The sequence below is a fragment of the Ambystoma mexicanum genome, chromosome 11 (assembly GCF_040938575.1).
Source record: "Ambystoma mexicanum isolate Mex_15411 chromosome 11, UKY_AmexF1_1, whole genome shotgun sequence".
In the NCBI taxonomy this organism is placed as follows: domain Eukaryota; kingdom Metazoa; phylum Chordata; class Amphibia; order Caudata; family Ambystomatidae; genus Ambystoma; species Ambystoma mexicanum.
The window spans coordinates 871,657,185-871,676,752 of record NC_090934.1 but is presented as its reverse complement, the minus strand read 5'-3'; the positions used below and the strand labels follow the sequence as shown (position 1 = coordinate 871,676,752).

At 43.7% G+C, this 19,568-nt stretch overlaps 1 protein-coding gene across 2 annotated transcripts in view; it reads right to left on the bottom strand.

Moving 5' to 3' along the window:
• The window catches only part of B4GALNT4 (beta-1,4-N-acetyl-galactosaminyltransferase 4), an 834,734-nt gene that overhangs the window by 163,992 nt on the left and 651,174 nt on the right, over positions 1-19,568 (bottom strand). For both annotated transcript variants that reach the window (XM_069623923.1, XM_069623924.1), the window contains 2 exons: positions 13,470-13,548; positions 12,751-12,817 (listed from right to left, as the gene is read on the bottom strand). In XM_069623923.1, coding sequence (XP_069480024.1) covers positions 12,751-12,817; positions 13,470-13,548 — 146 coding nt within the window. The remainder of the gene's footprint in view (positions 1-12,750; positions 12,818-13,469; positions 13,549-19,568) is intronic.

Here is a 19,568-nt window from a genome sequence, read left to right as displayed (position 1 = left end):
CTCCTAAATCATTTACTGCCCCTATCACTAAAGTAAATTATAAATCATCGAAATTGATGGGCAAACCACCTGCAAGTTTTTCATTGCTCTTGGCCTGTAAACCTTTGCCGGCCTTACAATACAGCCTTAATAGAAGTTCTCTTCTAACCATCTTCTCAGATATTCGATCCTTGGAAGATATTAGCTTAGAGGATATAACTCTGATTGAATTTCTGGTTCCACACGAACAACGTCCATCAGAATTTGGCTCCAATCTAGAGTCATACAAAATCTTATATGGCAAGCTAGATCTGAGCTCCAATCCCTCGGCTTTATACTATCAATTGACTCACTCAATGCCCTTGCTCTTCAGCAAAATGCCTTATCTACTCACAAAAGGGATAGTGCGCACAACAAGCAATGCGCCCCTCAAGTCACTTCAGCACTTGGCTTACACCCACAATCAACTTCACAATCGCATTAACTAGTCTCTGCACCCGTGACACAACCCATCTCTCTCATCAGCTGGAACACCAGAGGGTTCTCCCATTTGATTAATAACGATAATAATATCCTTGCATGTCACGACATCTTATTGCTTCAAGAAACTTGGATGATGACTACCCCATTGTGGGACAATCATATCTTATTTCTTAATCCTGCTCAGCGTGGCACTTCAGGTCGTCCTACCTCTGGTCTACTGACTGCCATAAAAATGGGCTCCGGCATTTCTGCTCGGCTCTGGCACACTCCCAACCAGTTTCTTCAAATGATCAGGTTATCCATTCACAACATTAATTATGCCTTGATTAATGTATACTGGAACGCGGTTGGCATTTCTGATGACTGTTTCCTTAAGGCCCTAACGAATTTGTTGAATTTGGTTGCTCTTGATTCATCAGTTGCAAACATTATCTTGGCGGGCGATTTAAATTTAAATTGTTTTCAACCACACTCCACTAATCGGCACAGAATATTCAAGTGGCTGTCACTAATATCAAATTATAACTTTGTAATGCCCAATGGAGCTTTTTCATCAGATTCGCCTCCAAATTCCACGTGGTCTAGAGGAAACAGTGCTTCCATAATTGATTACATTTTTGTAAATGCTGATTTCTTGCGAAGTATTGATAATTTCAAGGTAATCGTTAATGCTAACAGTAATCATAATCAACTTGTTGCTGAATGGATGAATCCTGGGCCATGTACACAAATTCCTAGGTCTTGTTTTCATCGAAACTTAACTTTGAACAATGGGGGAAACCGACTATGATGGTCAGCTCAATCCTTAAGTGACTTGAATGGTGCTTTGGACCATCTCTCTAACAAACAAATTAGGCAGTATTCTGCGCTAATGCAACATTTTCAACCTTGCCATCCATCCAAAAAAAATAGAGTGATTGGTCCTAAGCTCCATGCTTTTAACCCAAATGTTCATCAGCTCAAAATCCATACTCTGGCCCTAAAACGTCAGGCCATGCTCGGGCCGAGAGTTTTGAGAGCTGATCTGTTAAACATTAAAACCAGGCATAAAAATGCACTAAAATCTCTTAAAGCCCAAATGTATCAAGTGGATGGTGAACTGCTACTCCAGTCTGCCTGTGCTAAAAATGCAGCTGGGTTATGGTCTCTCATAAACAAAAACACCAACAGCCTCCATCTGGTATCACAAGCAAATTGCGTATCTGAACAATCGTGGGCAGCCCACTTCACGTCTCTATATGCCAGTCCCCCTCTAAAACAATCCTTAACAGATCTTGATTCACAGCCTTTTCACCTATCTTTTGACTTAGATGATATCAAATTTTACATCACCAAAGTCAGCAACTCTGGTGCGTGTGGTCCAGATGGTCTATCCAATCGAATGTTTAAACAACACCTACACTTTTGGGCCGAAATTCTAAATAAGATCTTCACCAGCATTAATGAGGCCCAGTGCTTACGCTCTAGTTGGACCCATTCAATAATAGTCCCTATCTACAAAAAGGGTGATCGATCCTTACCATCTAGCTATAGACCCATAGCGCTCTTAGACGCTCCAGCCAAAATATTTACGAGGATCATCCTACGGGACTTTAATTTCTGGACCAAGCAAAACAACCTGAGAGATCCCTTTCAGACGGGATTTGTCGCGGGCTTGGGCACATCCCCAAATCTTATGCTCTTAAACATGTTGAGGTCTAAGTATGCTGACAAAAATCAAGTTTTATATTTAGCTTACATCGACTTCAAAGCAGCTTTTGACTCCATTGATCGAGCCATCCTCTTTCATAAATTGAGGTTACATAAATGCCCTGCCTCTCTTCTCTACTTAATTACACTTCTTCACACTGATACTACTATACAGGTACGTCTATGGCTGATGTACTTTCATCTTTCATCAAAACAGCTCGAGGTCTTAAACAAGGCTGTATTTTAGCGTCCGCGATTTTCAACTTTTTTATTTTCGATCTTGGTATCTGTCTTCAGAACACTGAGCGACTCTCCGAAGCTTGGGACCCACACCATATGTTATTTAGCATATGCTGATGACTTAATTTTTATTTCTCAAACCCCCTCTGGGCTGCAAAAACTTCTGAACACTCTAGCCACTTACGTAAAGATAAATAATCTCACAATCAATACTCAAAAAACGCAAGTTATGATCTGCAAACCACAGCACAAAAAAAATAAAATTAAACAATTCACCTGGTACTTTCATAAGGACCTATTAACCCAAGTAAGTCTGTACAAATACTTGGGTGTTCATATACAGGATTCTTTCTCGGCCCTCGATCAACAAACAGAGATTTTTTCGAAACTTCGAGTGCTCATTGCTCAGGCCAAGATCTTGAAAAGTAAATTCGGCAAATTTACGTTAAAACATATTTTGCTTTTCTATCAACAGAAAGTCATTCCATCCCTTTCTTATGAACTCTATACGATGCTCCCAAGAAAATCCCAATGGTGGCGAACTATAGAAGCGACCTTTTGGAAACAATTATTACAATTGCCCAAAAGCACTCCACTTCCATTAATTAGACATGAACTAGGTATTACATCGCTAGAATCTCAAATTAAATGGAAGATGTGAACTTTATTAAGGAAAGCTACCTTGGGCCTGACCTCTGGCGGCCTGCTATCCATTTTAGCTCAACATCTGTTACCACAAGATCATGTCTTTTCTAAAACGTGGTGCAATATTGTTTTCAACGCACTTGCAGACGCAAGCATCACACTTGATCTATTGTTAACAAATCCAGTTCGAGCGAAACAAAAGCTGTTTGAATATGAATGGATTCAGAATCGCAACTTGTGCCTCCAGTATAAAGATTTTGATACACGCGTCTTTGGCATAAAAGCCTTAAACATAACAGAACCCTATTTATTAAAGTGCCCGAGTCCATACATACGCCAACAATTCCTAAGGTTTCGTTTTAACCTCTGGCCCACAACACAGATTCTAGCCAGACGTAAGCTTATTCCAAAATGTGCAGATTTCTGTCGTTTTTGTTTAGACAAATCTCAAATCGAATCCTTGGAACATGGTATTCTATTCTGTCCAATGCTGGTATCCCAAAGATCGAAATATTTTAAAAAATGCAACTTGACCAAGTTTATGTTTATGTCTACAAGCGACATTTGGTCAAATATAAACAATTTCCCGAACCTGGACATGCGTGTGGCAATCATTCGTTTTCTCGATTCGATTTTTTCCGAGATCGAATCATTCCCATTTGGGAGAATATGTAGGTTAGTCTTTTATTTCTGATTTCTGTATTTAACCTTTGTATTGCTTTGCTTTTAAATGTAATGTCGCTAAATTGTATTGAAAAATTGTTAAATGTTTTGTATTTTTCATCTGTATATTTGAAAGGATGATTTTATTATCCATATCAAATAAAAAAATGTAAAAAAAAAAGCAGGATTGGCTGCCCTGAAAGAGTTTGTGCTGGGTGATCCTCATCATTCAGCTCCTCTTACGCTTTGTTACTTGAATTCTTTTTTTTAATGTTGCTAAGGTCTCGAGATTATTGAAGTGCAGTGAGAGAATTAGGAGCTAGCCAAATAAAGTCAAGTAATTAAATCATATGGTAGACCATGGTCTACAAATCCTAAGATATTGATGAAAGGGGCAGGTCTTTCGTTTTTTCCTAAACTGTGTTGTGGTAAAGCCATTCGTCATTTCAAGTGGGATGGGGCAATCCAGGTTTGAGCCCTGAAAAACCAAAATAATTGTCTTCTTCAGATTTGAATTTGTACTTAGGGAATGTGAGATATTACTTTGAGATTTTACACAGGTGCTTTCCATAGAGGCTTATATGCATCAGGGTAACCAACATAAAAACAAGTCTTGCAGATACTGGGAGCACATTTCGCTAAAATGAGGGTGGCTCGGGGCATTAGCAAAGATGTGGGCTGAATTCTTTTGGAGCACTAGTACCCTTCCAGTAATAGTTTTTGGGGCGCCCACGTTGACTGCATTACAATTACAATGATTCTGTTGGAGAATTGACCAAAACTGCTTGAAGAGCCGAATGTAGTTGCCAGAGGGGCTCATTGTGTAGATATTATTGGGAACCATATTTAGATGTGGCTCATAAAAAACACCAACAAATTTAGCTTTCACTTAAATGGTAATGTTCTGCTCCTGTAGTTGAAAGATTCGGGGCTGAAGAAGGATTTTTCAAGGGTTGGTTTGAGCTCTTACTGCTAATAATCACAAATCCGGTCTTAGTACCATTAAGGCTGAGGCAGCTGTCATCCATCCACAGCTTGAGGTGCAGGGGGGCAGTGGGCAGATTAGAGTTATGCACGATGAAGTCGTCAGCAAGTTTGAAGTAAAGTTTAGATTTATCATGTAACAATGACATTGCACTCCGACCTATGCAAATAGACACCTTAGGTGTCTGCAGCTTTCTTTTTTCCTGATTCGTAATCTAAGATGAGGCGTTTAAAGCTGCATAGAGCACCCAATGGGATTTGTGGCAAATCAGAAGAAGGTGTCAGACTCAAGGATAACATTTCAAGGCTGTTTATTAAAACCAAAAAGATATATGCATATCTATCCCTACTGCTAATAGCACTGTTCAGGGACTGGGCGTCCCGCCTCCTCCTGGAGGTCATGCCACTGAGTCGCCTGATTTCCACTGGGCTCAGTCTTATTGATGCAGTACCCGTGAAGGAATCCCTCAGCCACTTGCCAGCGTCCTCTGCAGAGCCCTCTCTTTGGGTAGAGTGCAGACTTTGAAACTCCTGGGTTCTCCGACAAGGAGGGAAGATGCAGAATAATTCTTCTTTTTGCACTTTATAGGGCTTACTCTGCCCCAGCATAATTTCTACACCTGTTGTCAATGGCTTCTTGGTATTCCTTACTCTGCCCCAGCATAAAGTCTACACCTGTTGTCAATAGCTTCTTGGTATTCCTCATGCCTCCTGTGAGCCACCTCGTCTCAGTACTAGCACAGTCAGTACTCCTCATGTTTTCTGTGCCCTTCTTCGTCCTAGCATTTAGACTATTGGGTAGCGCCCACAGCTGACTAGCCTCATGGGAAAGGGCTCAGCCTTGGGGAGAAGTAACGATACCTAGCGAAGAATCATACTATATACATCAAATGTCTCAAGTTTGTTACATGAGGAATGTTTCCCTTATTTGTTTTCCACCACCTTCACCACTTTCTCTCTATTGGTTCTATATCTTAAAAAGGTTGAATGAACCGTCCAGGTTCCCTTCTCCTCACAATTGTACCAATGTCACTTGTTCCTCGAGGGTACTCCAGGACCCTCTGGCTTTCAAACTTCTTTAACCACTATGGTTGAATCCGTGCTTCTTGCCAAAATTCAATCATTGGGTTTCTAGGGCTTCCGTAACCCACCATGTCAGTTTCTTTCTCTTTGTGGGATTCTGCTCACCTCCCTCCACCCTGGGCAACCCTGGTACCTTCTTCGCCTTCGGGTGTGCTCCAGGGGGTGACGTCCCAGTGGGGATGCTGCACTTCGCCACTCTCCATGGCATCATCAGCACATAAGCGTCTGCTTCTCTGCTTGTACCTGACCCGACAGTCTCTGTGGTCCTTGAGATCCAAATGGAGGATTTGTACCTCTTTTCTAAGCTGGCCTCTGCGTAGTTTTGTGGGTCCCAGACTCACCATGGCTTCAGTGTGTTCACGCCACCAGGTAAGACGCTACTTCTGTCCCAGTCTCTTTCTTGGTTGTATCGCCTTTCTTGATGCTGTCCTTTCAGCACCTCTGCCTTCTTCCTGCATCTCTCCATGCTGGTTGTATTCAAATTGTTCGTTTTACAACTTTTCGAATGACAATTGACCTTTTCACAATTGACCGAATTGTGAAGGTCAATTGTACCATATATGTGGGGGGAAATCCCCCACAACCCCCCACCCAACACCAAACCAATATATATATATATATATGACACAGAATATCTGTTGCTATTACGCATAATGCACTTTACCCAGCATTTAAGCAACAATGGAGGCGGTGAAATATTGACTACTATGATGCACACTGCATTCTATTTTTAAGGATGAGAAATGATTGTTTTTACCCCTTGTAATATTGAGAAACATTTTTTTGCCAAAAGTATTTTAATTAATGCTTTCATGCACTAAGCACTTTATTCAAGGTAATAGAAACCTGGAAAAATTGGAAACATCGGCAGCTATAATGCACACTGCACTTTGGTAATGGCATTTGAGACTTTACGATGTGGTAACTTAAATGGAAGTGACCTTCTCTCAAAGGAATGTTGGTCATATTTTTGATATCTTGTTAACAAATGACCTATAACAGCACGAATTGTTTAAGAAGCTGTGGAAACACATATTGTCATATTGCACAATGCACTTTATTGAAAGCGAAAGGGACTTTAGATATATGGAAATTGCAATAAGGGAAGAAGATAAGAAAGTATCTCTCTAAAAAATGAGTCATTATGGGCAATTTGGGGATTGCAATGTTTGTTGTCAAAACAAAAAAAACACATAAAAAAACACAAGAAAACACTAAATATTGCAAAATAATGTATAATTAAAAATACGATTGATATGGGGATAATATATTAGCCTATGAGTATCTTGGTTGGTATTTTGTAACATCTTTAAAAGCAACACATTGGATGCAAAATATATATGTATATACCTTTTACCATTCCAAGATGTCACTCAGAGAAACACGCATTAGGTCTGAGAGGGAAACTCAAGGAAAAGCAAAGAAGGACTCTCCTCGTATGCACAAGTGTTTAAATGAGAAGCCTGTCATTTATGTTTACAACCAGACGAAGCCCGTTAGGGTGAAACACGTAGTTTTTTTAGTTCTCTCCTGAGCAACTTGTCCACTGTACTTAACAAATAAAGGACTTTTGATGGAGATCCTTTTTTGACGTATCTGGGTGATTATTATGATTGAGGAAGAGTGCCGTCCAGGAAGTGGTATTCCGCTTTCATTTTCTTTTTTGTTCATATATATATTCGGTCAATTGTGAAAAGGTCAATTGTGACCCTTTAAATTCGGTCAATTGTTCATTCGAACAATTGTAAACAAACAATTTGGGTAATACCCTCCATGCTACCACTGGCTCCGCGGTGTAGCGTGACCCCAGCCCTCCAGGATGTCTGCATGTGAGGTTTGCCCCGGAATAGGATTCTTCCTCCCCTCATTACAGGTTCATTGCCCCTTCATTCTCGCCACCGTACTTCAAAGGGGCGTGTTGCTTTTCGTCACCTGCTGAATTGAAGGGGATTCCAGCGTTACCTTGAACCAATGATCTAAAAGCAATGTCAGTAGAAGTAATAATCTCTTCTATTCCCATATATGTGGATAGAGTATTCTTCATGGGGAGTTCCTTGCAGGAATAGGAGTCCTTGTTCCCTAGAGGGGAGTCACTCTCATTGAGGTCCTACTTTCCCTGACACCTAGGGAGGGTCTTGTTTAGCAGGCTTACCTCCCAAGCCTCAAAGGGGGTGGCTACCCACTGGGAAGAAGAGACAAATTGTCCAGATCCATCAGAGATTTCAGCAATGGGAATCACAACCTTCATTCTGCAGCAGTGCTACCTCTTCCTTTGAGAACTACCCCAGTTACTCGCAGGACAGTTTGCTTGATGCCCATTTACTTCCAAGTATTTTACCATATTTCACTGCAAAACGTAGATGGGAGTTGGGTTTAGGTATTTAGAAAGATGGGGGATGTGGAGGGTGGTGGCTGATGGGTCTCTCACGCATTTTATGTGGTAAAATGTGGTAAAAGAAACTCAAGCAAATGGGTTTCAAGCAAAGTCCTGCAATGAAATCACCAAGATCGCTTCCTTTGTCTGACGACTTCTTGCTGGTCACCGAACACTGATTGGTCATACTGCGGTCATCGGATATAATTAATTCCACATGGAAGATAGTACTGCTTGTCCTATTTAGTTCTGAGTTCTGTTCTGTATTCACCTATGCATATGCCTATACCCTGTCTGTAGTTATTTGACATACAACATTGTCTAAGTAAACGGTTTGATCATGGCAATTTAATCGTCATGACCAAACAAATATAAATATGCATCTATTATAAAAGGGATAGGAAGAAAGGAGGGGTAAGAGAATGAGACGATAGGGTGGGAGAAGTGGGTAATGGTGGGGTGCCCCTATTTATACGAAAGGGGAGGATGATATAATATCCACTATAATATATGTAACAATCAAACAGTGCATCTTGTTGATGAATCCTCATAGAACACCGTGCCCCTATGAGCATGGAAGAGTGCCAACCCCATTACAGATTCAGGGTCATTTGTTAAAGCCAATGTTTAAACTTCCCTTCTGACTCCGATGATAATACTGCAGATGAAGGCATTGCATTAGATGCAAACAGCGCCGCGTACGCTGTTTCCACTTGTTAGTCACCTCCCCTTCATCACTGATCTTATGGAATCAATGCTTAATCAAACCAGTCCACTGAAGTAAGTCTGCTGATATGGAAAGCAGATGCAGTTAACTTGAAATTATGGGAAAATAAGGTTGTCTTGTTTGCGACAGACTATCTGCTTGATGAAAAGACAGACGGACCTTTCAACAGCGGGCTCTCCACAGTGAATGAAGCTGTGTTCTCAGTACGGACATTGCGGCTGATGGGAACTGTGCAGTGCCACAATTACAATAGCATTTACACTTGAACACATTATCAGTTCATCAATATTGCTCTGCCTAAAGTAAGGGTGTCGAAGAAGGAAGCTGACACAAAAGTGGTATATTTGTTGCTCTAGACATTTATAGTAGTGAAAATAACCTCACTATCCCTATCTCTACAGGGGGTTTCCCTGCCTCAAACAAATACTAAAGAATATGTCAGAATGTCAGTCGAAAAATAAAGAAGTCCACCAACCTGTGTGACAATCTACTTCTATTCCTTACACTACAACTAAAGAAGAATATAATTCAATAGAAAGTTCCTTTTCCAGGAGAATGACTCCCTTCTTCTGGTATATGGGTGGTGTTTCCAAAATGTCCTCTTGTAAACGGATGACAGGGGGAAATACTCCCTTCCCCTGGCTTGTAGTTTCAGCACTTTGTACAGTCAACTTTCTGGACCAGGAGAATGTCTCCCTTCTCCTGGTACTGGTCTGCACTTCTCCAATATAGTTGACAAAAATGGCCATGGGGAATGACTCCCTTCCCCTGGCGTGTCTTCAGTGTACTTGAAATATTTTGTTTCCTCACTGGGAGAATGGCTCCCTTTACCTGGTGTTTGAGAGTTCTTTTTCAACTTGGGTTTTACCTTGACACTCTTTCACTATCTTGGGTCTTGACCACTTCTATGGTGGTCAGTGGGCTTATCTCTGCCACTGGTACAAGGAAGATTTCGTCAGATTCTTGGCGCTCTTCTGTTGGGGTCCCAGACCCTTCTCTGGTGGTCAGTGGACTTATCCCTGCCGCTGGTACGAGGAAGATTTCCTTGGATGCACTCTTCCCTGTATTTAGGGTCCCCGACCCTTGATTGCCCTGTGATAGGCCTCATGATTGCCCCGGCATAAAGCAAAGACCTCTCTACCCCCCCCCCCATGTTCCTACCAGTTTGCCTGTGCCTCCGGTTACCTTCTGGGACTTGCTTGCACAGCGCCGGTCTCTCCAGGAACTGTGGTCGGTCTCCTTCCAGCTCCCTGCAGCTGTCTTCTTTGTTACTGCTTCTGCAGAGGCTCTGCGTGTCGTGGCTCCTTGCAGTCTCAGCACCGTTAGGTGACTGCACTGTCCACCTCCTCCTGGAGGTCATGCCACTGCCTCCCTGCTTCCCACTGGGCATGGTCCTGGACTTGTCATGGACTCCCTCAACCACTTGCCAGCATCCTCTGCACAGCCCTCTCTTCCGGTCGAGTCCGGACTTCGAAACACCCGGGTTCTCAGACGAGGAGGGAAGACTGAGTCCTTCCTCTCTTTCCAGGGCTTACTCTGCACCAGCGTAACATCAACACATGCTGTCAATGGCTTCTTGGTATTCCTCATGCCTCCTGTGAGCCACCTCGTCTCAGTACTAGCAGAGTCAGTATTCCTCACGTTTTCTGTGTTCTTCGTCGGATTGCCATGAATTAAATTAATCAGAAATGTCAGAAGGAGAAAAAACGAAAGTTATTTTAGCTTAAAAATTACCCCGGACATTTCTGACAACCCACTCTCACCCACCCCCTTACTTACCCTTCAGCGTGTGCTGCCGACTCCCAGTGTCCCTCCGATGCCTGTTCCCTTCACTTTTGTAACATCTTTATTTTTCAGAAAGTGGGGGACACGAGCAACCATCGAAGCCATTACAGTGACAACCGTGCAACCCCCAATCCCCTTCTTCACTGCAATGGCTCTGAATTGGAGACTTGATAGAAATGTTTGGCTATAAGATATTTCCGTATAGTCAAAATTCGATCAAATCTCCCATTTGGTTTAATAAATGTGAAACAATTATACGGATTCCCTCTTCTTCATCCCAGTGTTTCTGTCTTAGCTGTACCCCGGGTACTACAGAAATACATTGGGGGCTAAGAAATGTGGGGGTGTGTACAACGGGTTGTACCCAAGGTGGTCATCCATATCCCCAAACGGGGAGTCCCTCCCCATGAGGTCCTCTCGCGTTGAACCACCCCGAGGGGAACTATTGCGTAGCTGCTGCACCACACTAGCCTCATGGACAAGGGCTCCCACATTGCGGAGAAGTGACGATACCTAGTGAATAATCATACTACCCCCTATGGGCGGTGGCTTGGGAAAGACGGACACACTCCTCCTGTGGTCTTCAGGCACCTGGTTAACTTTCTGCTGGGGCCAAGACAGGGAAAGGCTTCAGCCTTTACCTGCCAAACACACATGGCAATGCAGCAGTAGACAGTTGTGAAGCAGAGGTGCCATGCTCACTCTTCATTAATTGCACCTTGCCTAATCAACTTGGAGGACGGATGCCCTCTCTGACATTGCCAACATGCATCTATCTTTTCAGAGCTGTTAAGAGTAAAATAAGTGACTGCTACACACCATAAACATCCTATATCACCTAACAATCCATCACAAAGTAACCACAATTCCTTTGTGCCTTCAAAGCTCTTCATTAGGTATTTTTGCCAGTGCACTTGTGTCAATTGTTTACAAGCAAATCAACAGTACTGTTGGTAATCGTGCTAGTGTGGTCACTATGCCTCCCTTATAGACCTATATTAGGAATGTGTGTGTTTTGTGGAGCAGTGGCTACACACCGCGTAATATAGTTGTTTTCAACTTTGGATCAGACTGGCAACACCCTACCACGGGAGCTAGGGTTTGTGAAGGCAGCATGGAAACATTTGCTCTTCATTGGCCGCTTTGTGGTGACTGCTCACAGGCGCCTCTCCTGCGTCCTTTCCCGTATCCTGATGATATATAAAACACTTACACTACTCCGATTCCTCTGCTTGCCCTCCCGCTGTGGCTGTACTCACCTTGCACATGCCTTTTCATGTTTTTCTGTAGAATCTGTCTGCATGTTGGACATGGATGATGCTTAGTGCATGCACACAGCACAGTCACAAAGATGGCGCCATAGACTATTCAGGTCCGCCTGCCATTTAAAGGTGACAGCTAACATTACTCGTCCTTTAAAGTGAAACCCGGCCCATAACAAAGGTGTTTTAGGTGGGTTAGTGTCACAAATGTGTGTAGTTCACCCTAAACTACTGCTTCAATTTCCCCTAAGCTTCTATCGCCCTGTGCAATGTGGGCATCCCCATCAGCTGCAACGCCTTGTTCTCTGGAAACATCCAAGCACCCATGTGTAACCTGGTGAGCTCGTTGTGGAAGCCACCTCCACTGTGGCATGCAAATTGCTCCACCGCGGGCCAGGTCTGCACTATATAAATATAGGTCGCACCAATCGCTCATCGCTCCACTCAACCCCAACTCTCCACCCTTGGACCTCTTGCTCCCCTCCTCTATGTGTGCCCCCTATGTAGAGCACCAGGTTGCATCCCAGCTGGGTTCCTGCTTTATAAATCACACACATACATATGTGAGTACCAAGATAACATATTAATAATCAAAAGGTCATAAGTGTAGTTGTCCATAAATGGTCCTTGCAGCCAAGATTGTGTCATCCTTTCCCGTTAATAAAAGCCATGGTGCATAATGTTAACTGGCCGGGAGAGAGCGAAGAGACATTGTGTATACATGCACACACACGCACCCACACATACACAAGGGGACATGCCAGACATGATAGTGGGCCCATGGCACCCATCGACAGGGTGTGGGGGTTCTCAAGTTGATATAGGGGTGTGTGTACCTGTGTAAAGTGAGATATGAGGAGTGTCAACCACCTCAAACTTCAAGCTTGGAAGGAAGATTCGCCACTGAAAGAAAAGAAACAATAAGTAAGTGAGACAAGCAATGCCTTTGTACAACATAGATGGCACTCGGCTGTGACAGAGCTGAGAAAGGAGAGCCATATAAGAGGACACAGCATCTTACATAGGAAGGCCTAAAGGCCTGTATTTCGAAAACAGAGTGAGAGGAAATTGTAAATTTGCCAGGGCAGTGGGAGGCCAGAGGAGAGTCTGGTCAAGCCTCTGGTGTCTGAGGGAGAGGACATTCTGATAGCTCAGCATGTCGAGGCATCTGAGCATTGAGAGAGGTGATTATGATGGGTATGAGTGCCTGTGTGTCAGAGCATGAGGAAAAGAGAATGCTCCAATGGCTGTACATCCTCCATAAAACCTTGGGGAAAATAAAACAGAGAAGAAAACAAATCTAAAGACTTTGAGATAAAATGGAGGATTCGATTTCATTTTAATACACAGCTCTCAGTAAGTGCCTCAGTATTTTGGGTAGACGGCAAGGCTCCCCCCATGAAGGGCTGGTGACATCAACTGAGACCTGATCCTTGCACAAGTGTTGCTGGTGGATAACTGAGGACAGTTCGTGGACACTCTTAGCCGTCCACAGACAACACATTAAGCAGCTCCCTGCTTCCTACACAGGAGAAGGTACAATATAATTACTCACCCCGACTTCCACATGGTCTGACCCCTTGTCATCTTGCTTGTGAAGAAGCTCAAAGTAGTATCTGCGAGAAGTCATCAGCCTGTAGAGAGAAGATTGTAACATCTAGTATTAATGATGGGTCAAGGAGGAGAGAATTTGACACCAACATGAATTCCGTTTGTAGAACTCATTCTGTAGCCCTCACTTAAGGGGACTGGTCCTGTTCAGGTGCTCAAGAGGATGCTGCGCTAGAGTGGCGGCCTCATGACAACTAGCCAGTCGTTGGTCACGCGAAAGGAGTGGGGTGTTGGAACAACTAGATTGTTGACTCACATGTGAATAAGTGGTGAATAATATCTCTTCATTCCTGAGGAAGCCAAAACTCCTTATACTTAATATTTGATCAGTTGCTTGTGCACAAGGGTTACATTAGTATCCTCTAACACTAAGGGCTTAATGGCGACGACTTGCAGGTTGACAGGAGAGGGACTCCCCAAATCACCTGAAATCAAATTGGGAATGAATGAAACTAGAACGGTACGCTAAGGTAAAGATAGGGGTGAGTATGTTACAGTCACCAATCTATTGGCTACATGATGCTTTACACAGGGAAAGGGAAAACATTTTCCTTTGTAACATTTGTCCTCAGCCATAAAATGTACCCAAATTTGGCAAAAAAATGGATCTGTCCTATCTGAACGTTTATGCCAAAATTAGCAAAGTTTCATCAATGCCTTCATCCCTAAAAAGATTGATGAAAACACAGGTTTTTTTGCATTATGATTTCCATATAGAAAAATCAAGTTTTTGGGCTGCATACCTTGAAATTGTCAGCGTCAATTTTTTGAGATTTTTGGCACACTGAGCCCTTATCCTGAAGCTATGCACTATGACCATTTAAAAAAACCTCATATATCCTTAGTTGTGGAGTAGGGCCAGATGGACAAAGCCAAATATATATTCACTGAAAAAACCTTAGTTAAGGTGCAGAGAAGTTGCACAGAGTTAATGCCACAAAACCCTTGAAATTCAGCGGATGTGGGAAGTCATGACCAGCTTAACTCGGCGCGCTCCCGTTGATGTCCCCCGTAATGCCATGTCCCCCATAATGCCACTTTGTATGCCATTGTGAATCCCTTCTCTTATAATATGTATGTGTTCATGGGCTTTGCAACGGGAACGCGCTGAGTTAAGCTGGTCATGGCTTCCCACATATGCAGAATTTCAAGGTTTTTGTTGCATTAAATCTGCGCAACTGAACTGCACCTTAACTAAGGTTTTTTCAGTGAATTTAAAGGGTTTTGTTATGCCATCGTTTTTTACAGGCATCTAGTCATGGGCTTCGGCCATTGCCAGAGGCCACAGCCGTCTCTACTGTATATTTTAAAACACTACTGGGCCACTAGCCATGGCCTTTGGCCATGGCCGAAGGCTGTTTCCACTGTACATGTTTTTTGGGCCACACGGCCTTCGCCTGTGCCCACTGTATATTTTAAAACACTATCGGGCCAGTTGCCATGGCCTTCAGCCATGGCCACTGTACATGTTCCCCCAATATGTTTCTTTTGGACCCACTAGCTAGCCACAGCCTTTGGCCGTGACCACTATGCATGTCTTTGGGGCCCACTAGCCAGGCCCTTCGGTACGGGCCAGTGAGCATGGCCTTCAGCCGTGCCCACTGTATATTTTAAAACACTACTAAGCCACTAGTCCTGGCCTTTGTCCATGTCCACTATACATATTCCTCATATATGTTTCTTTTGGGCCCACTAGGCGGCCACGGCTGGGCCCACTAGCCAGGGCTCTCATCCCTGGCCAGTGTGCACAGCCTTCATCCTCACTGGCCAGTGCCATATTGCAACCCTTGATGTGTTGCCCCAATAGGTTGCCCCACACCTCACTGTAAAATTCCACCATCTTTGGTATTAATCTCATTTTATTACTATATCTTTTAAAAAAAAGGTTTTTCCCCCATGACTGGTTATTTCAGCAGTAAACTACAAATAACCAAGAATATTTCGAAAATATTCACTGTTATTTTGCATGTGACACACTTTCAAAAATAACCTTCAATATGTAAAAATTATCCCTGGATATGGAAAAAATCCTTGAATATGCAAAAACTTTCAAGCTCTGAACTTGGCCCCACTCCTCCAACTCCCCAACTTCACATGGTGTCATCTTCCCCCCTCCCCTCCTCTAGCCGGATGCCATTTCATACTTTTTCCTCCTCCAATTGGTATTTTTACAACCTTTCGTTTTCAGATAACCTCGGATATTACCCTTAATATTCGCAAATATCTCTCGCATTGGGGTAAAAAAGAAGATGGTAGCTTCTTCATTTCTGAAAAGCCTCTCTGCTGCAAAGCAACACGGGAGCTATGCCTATAATTTTGGGAGAAGTATGCCCCCCCTTCTCCATCAAATATTTAAAAAAGTACTGGATGCCATAACCCAAAATCCCATTTCTCCCCCCGGATCTCGAGTCAATGCTTCGTGCCCAAGTTGTTTCGTACCTGGTCCAATTCTGTCCAGTGGTTTTCGCTGTACACTGGATAAAAACTGGCCTTTTTTCTATGGGAAAATTAATGGGGACTAGGCCGAAAGTGTTTTTTTTTTTGTTTTCTAAATAACCTTTTTATTTTATAATTGATCTGTCCCGAAATGTCCAGTCTGGGGATCGGGTTGGGCGTGCAATTTTGTCTGCAAAATTTCAGAGCCAAAACCGTCGTATGAGTCAAAGGTTATTAGCAAATAATTTCTCTGATTTTCTATGGAACTCAACATGGAACACAACTATAGTGCGGAGATCACTGCACTATTATATATATATATATATATATGCAACATGTTCAAAACAATACGCTCAAAACAATGCACTCAGAGTAATGCAATAGGAATAACATGCACAGAATGCAATTATGCACAATTCATATACGACAATCCCTGCTTACAGCCCACACCATGAGCATGCCACAACCAACAAATGTATGCTCAAAACATTAGACTTGGAGTAATACACTCACTATAACATGAGCAGAATGCAATCTAGCACAATAGGCACACACAACAGGCACTACACACAAACCCACACCATGGGCACATCCCGAACAACAATATTGCACTCAAAACTATGGGCCTCATTATGAGACCGGCGGTAGTCGTGCTGGTGGATACCGTTCATGAATGGTGCCGGGGATCTGCAAGCGTGTGCCGTTCTGCTCGCCAGGTCAGACCTGGTGGGCGAAAAGGCACCCGCTCGCAGAACTCCTAGTTTGCCGGTCCGGACACAAAGGTACCGGCAAGCTTACCGGTACTGTTGTTTCCGGACCGGCAACCTTATAATGAGGCCCAATATGATCAAAAATATAAACACTTCATAATACACTCTGAACAATACTATCGGAATAACACACATGGAAAACAATTTAGCACAATGGCCGTACAGATCAGGTACTGCATACACCTCTGCACCGTGGCCAACAACAATACACTTGAAGTAACACACTAAAATAACATGGACCCAATACACTTATGCATAAAAGTCTAGCACATAAAGAAGATGCAATCAGTGGGATTTTTCTTTTTTCAAAGTTAAAGTTGCTACCTACTAAGAGTTTCATTCTACAAACATTGGCAATGCCCTTGGGAAGATTTAACTTAACTCCCACCTCACAAACAACAAGCAAAAATGAAACATCAGCACATGTGCATTTCTTTGCATCACAGACCAACAACATTCCAAGATGCCAATCAAACAATGCATTCTTGAAAATACATATAACAATAGCACTTTAAACATTAGTCCTCATGCACGTATTTAATTACTAGCACAACAACATACACCCATGCTTACACAGATAACTCTCTCACAAAAAAGGTATACTCTTGCTGCCTTTTTCATAATATTTCACGCCGAACAACGAACATTCACATGCCAAGTACAAACAAGCACACATACAACAGCAATATACAAAACAAACCATAAAACACTTTTTACATCAACATATTGACAATAATACAAACCAATGGGTGAGTTAAGCTTTCAGCAAAGCTGACTTAAGAGTTTTAAAAGGTTTAAGTTACTTAGCTATAACTATTGTTCTTCAGCATGGGTCTGCCATGAATATTTCCCGTCATCAGGTTGGGAATCCTCATTAAAAGAAAAAACAGTTTAACTTTCACTTTAAAACTGTATTTATCCTCTAAACCAATCACTGTCCTCTGGGTCATAATACCCCCAATCAATGACAGTCCTCTCCCTAAACTCCACTCCTCTGGCCATCTTCCGATTTGGTAAGCACTTACAGTGGCAGTATGAACCAAGAAGAGCCACAGAGGGGAAGGAGGGAGGGTTTGCATGTGAATCCATGCCAGACCCATGCTGGAGAACAATAGTTACAGGTAAGTAACTTGTTCCTTCTCCAGCATGGTATCTGGCATGGATTCACATGCTCATGACCAACGATTACATAACAGTACATATACACAACCACGGGAGGTGGCAAGGCTCAACAGAAGCAATAAACACTTACCCGTGGAACAGACTCACCTCAAGGGAACAGGTTGCGTAGCACTGCTTGGCTGACTCGGGAATACTATCTGGAATTCCTGTTAACCCAGTAGAACCTTGTGAAGGTGTGTATAGACCTCCATGTTGCAGCCTTTCAGATGTCAAACCGGGGCACACCAGAGAGAAATGTCATTGTTTCTGCAATGGCTCTGGTGGAGTGGACTCTCGGTAGGCCCAGCAGTGGGCTGCTAGCCAGTCGATGACAGTGCATGATGCAGCGAGAATGCCACTAGGAGATGGAAGCCTTCGACAAGGCATTTCCTTGATTCACAGGTCCAAAATTGACGAACAGCTGAGAAGTCTTCCGAAAGCTATTTGCACGTGCCACGTAAAACCTAAAGGCACGAACAACATCCAGCGAATGCAAGGCCCTCTCCGCTGGTGATGATGGTTTTGGGAAGAAGACGGCCAAAACCAAAGGCTCGTTGAGGTGGAATTACGACGGCACCTTAAGCATAAAGGTGTGGCGTGTACACAGTGCCACCTTTGAAGCCTGTAAGGATAAGTATGGTTGCTTACACAACACGGCCTAGATCTCCCTGACCAGACTGGCCGAGGTGATCGCCACGAGGAAAGCCGTAGGGCAGGAGCCTTCATCGGCGGAAAACTCCTGAAGCGTTCTTTCATGAACTCCGTGACGAGCCTGTGCGGCCACAGAGAAGGCCCACCCGGTGCCGCATGCCTTGATCGAGGCATGAGCCAGTCCAGCCTTGCCCAAGGAAAGCAGCTATGGCGAGAGCTGCAGGGCCGTGACCCGCATAGGGGTAATCTTCTGAGCCCAGAACCACATGGCAAAACGCTTCCACTTATGGCCGTAGCACGTCAACGTTTAAGAGGCCCTGGCCATGGCCAGGATGTCCTTACACTCCGTAGGTAAAGCATAATGTCCAAACTATAGGGCTGCATGAACCAGGCCTGGAGGTTCTGCGACGCTAGCTCGTGGTGCACAATTGCTTCTCTCTCTCTGGACAGAAAGTCCAGAAGTAGTGGCAGCTTGATGGACGGGACCGCGACAGACGTAGCAGGTCTGGATACCAGATTTGTCGCGGCCACGCCGGAGCGACGAGCATCATCCTGCTGTGACACTTTCTGATTGTGTTCATCACTCGTAGCAGGAGTGGGACTTGAGGAGTCTCTCCCACAGGAACGAGAATGCATCCCCCATGCTCATCGGCTGTAGGAACCTGCTGGCGAACTTCTGACACTTGGAATTTGGTTGATCTGGGGTTGAACCCATTTGCGGAATAGAAGATGGCAAAGCTCCCACTCGTGGCAAGAACGTAGCTCCCTGCTGAGCGAGTCTGCAATGGTGTTCTTGGTGCCCGCCAGGTGAAAGGGGATGAGAAACATGTCCTGCCGAATGGTCCAGTGCCACAGGTCCTAGCCCTCCCTAGAGAGAGCCAGAGAGCGTGTCCCGCCTTGCTTCGGGTTGTAGAACATTGTGGTGGTGTTGTCTGTGTAGATCCTCACCACCTTGCCCCTCACCGACGTCAGGAAAGACTTGAGGGCCCAGAAGATGGCCTAAAGCTCCAGGACATTGATGTGAA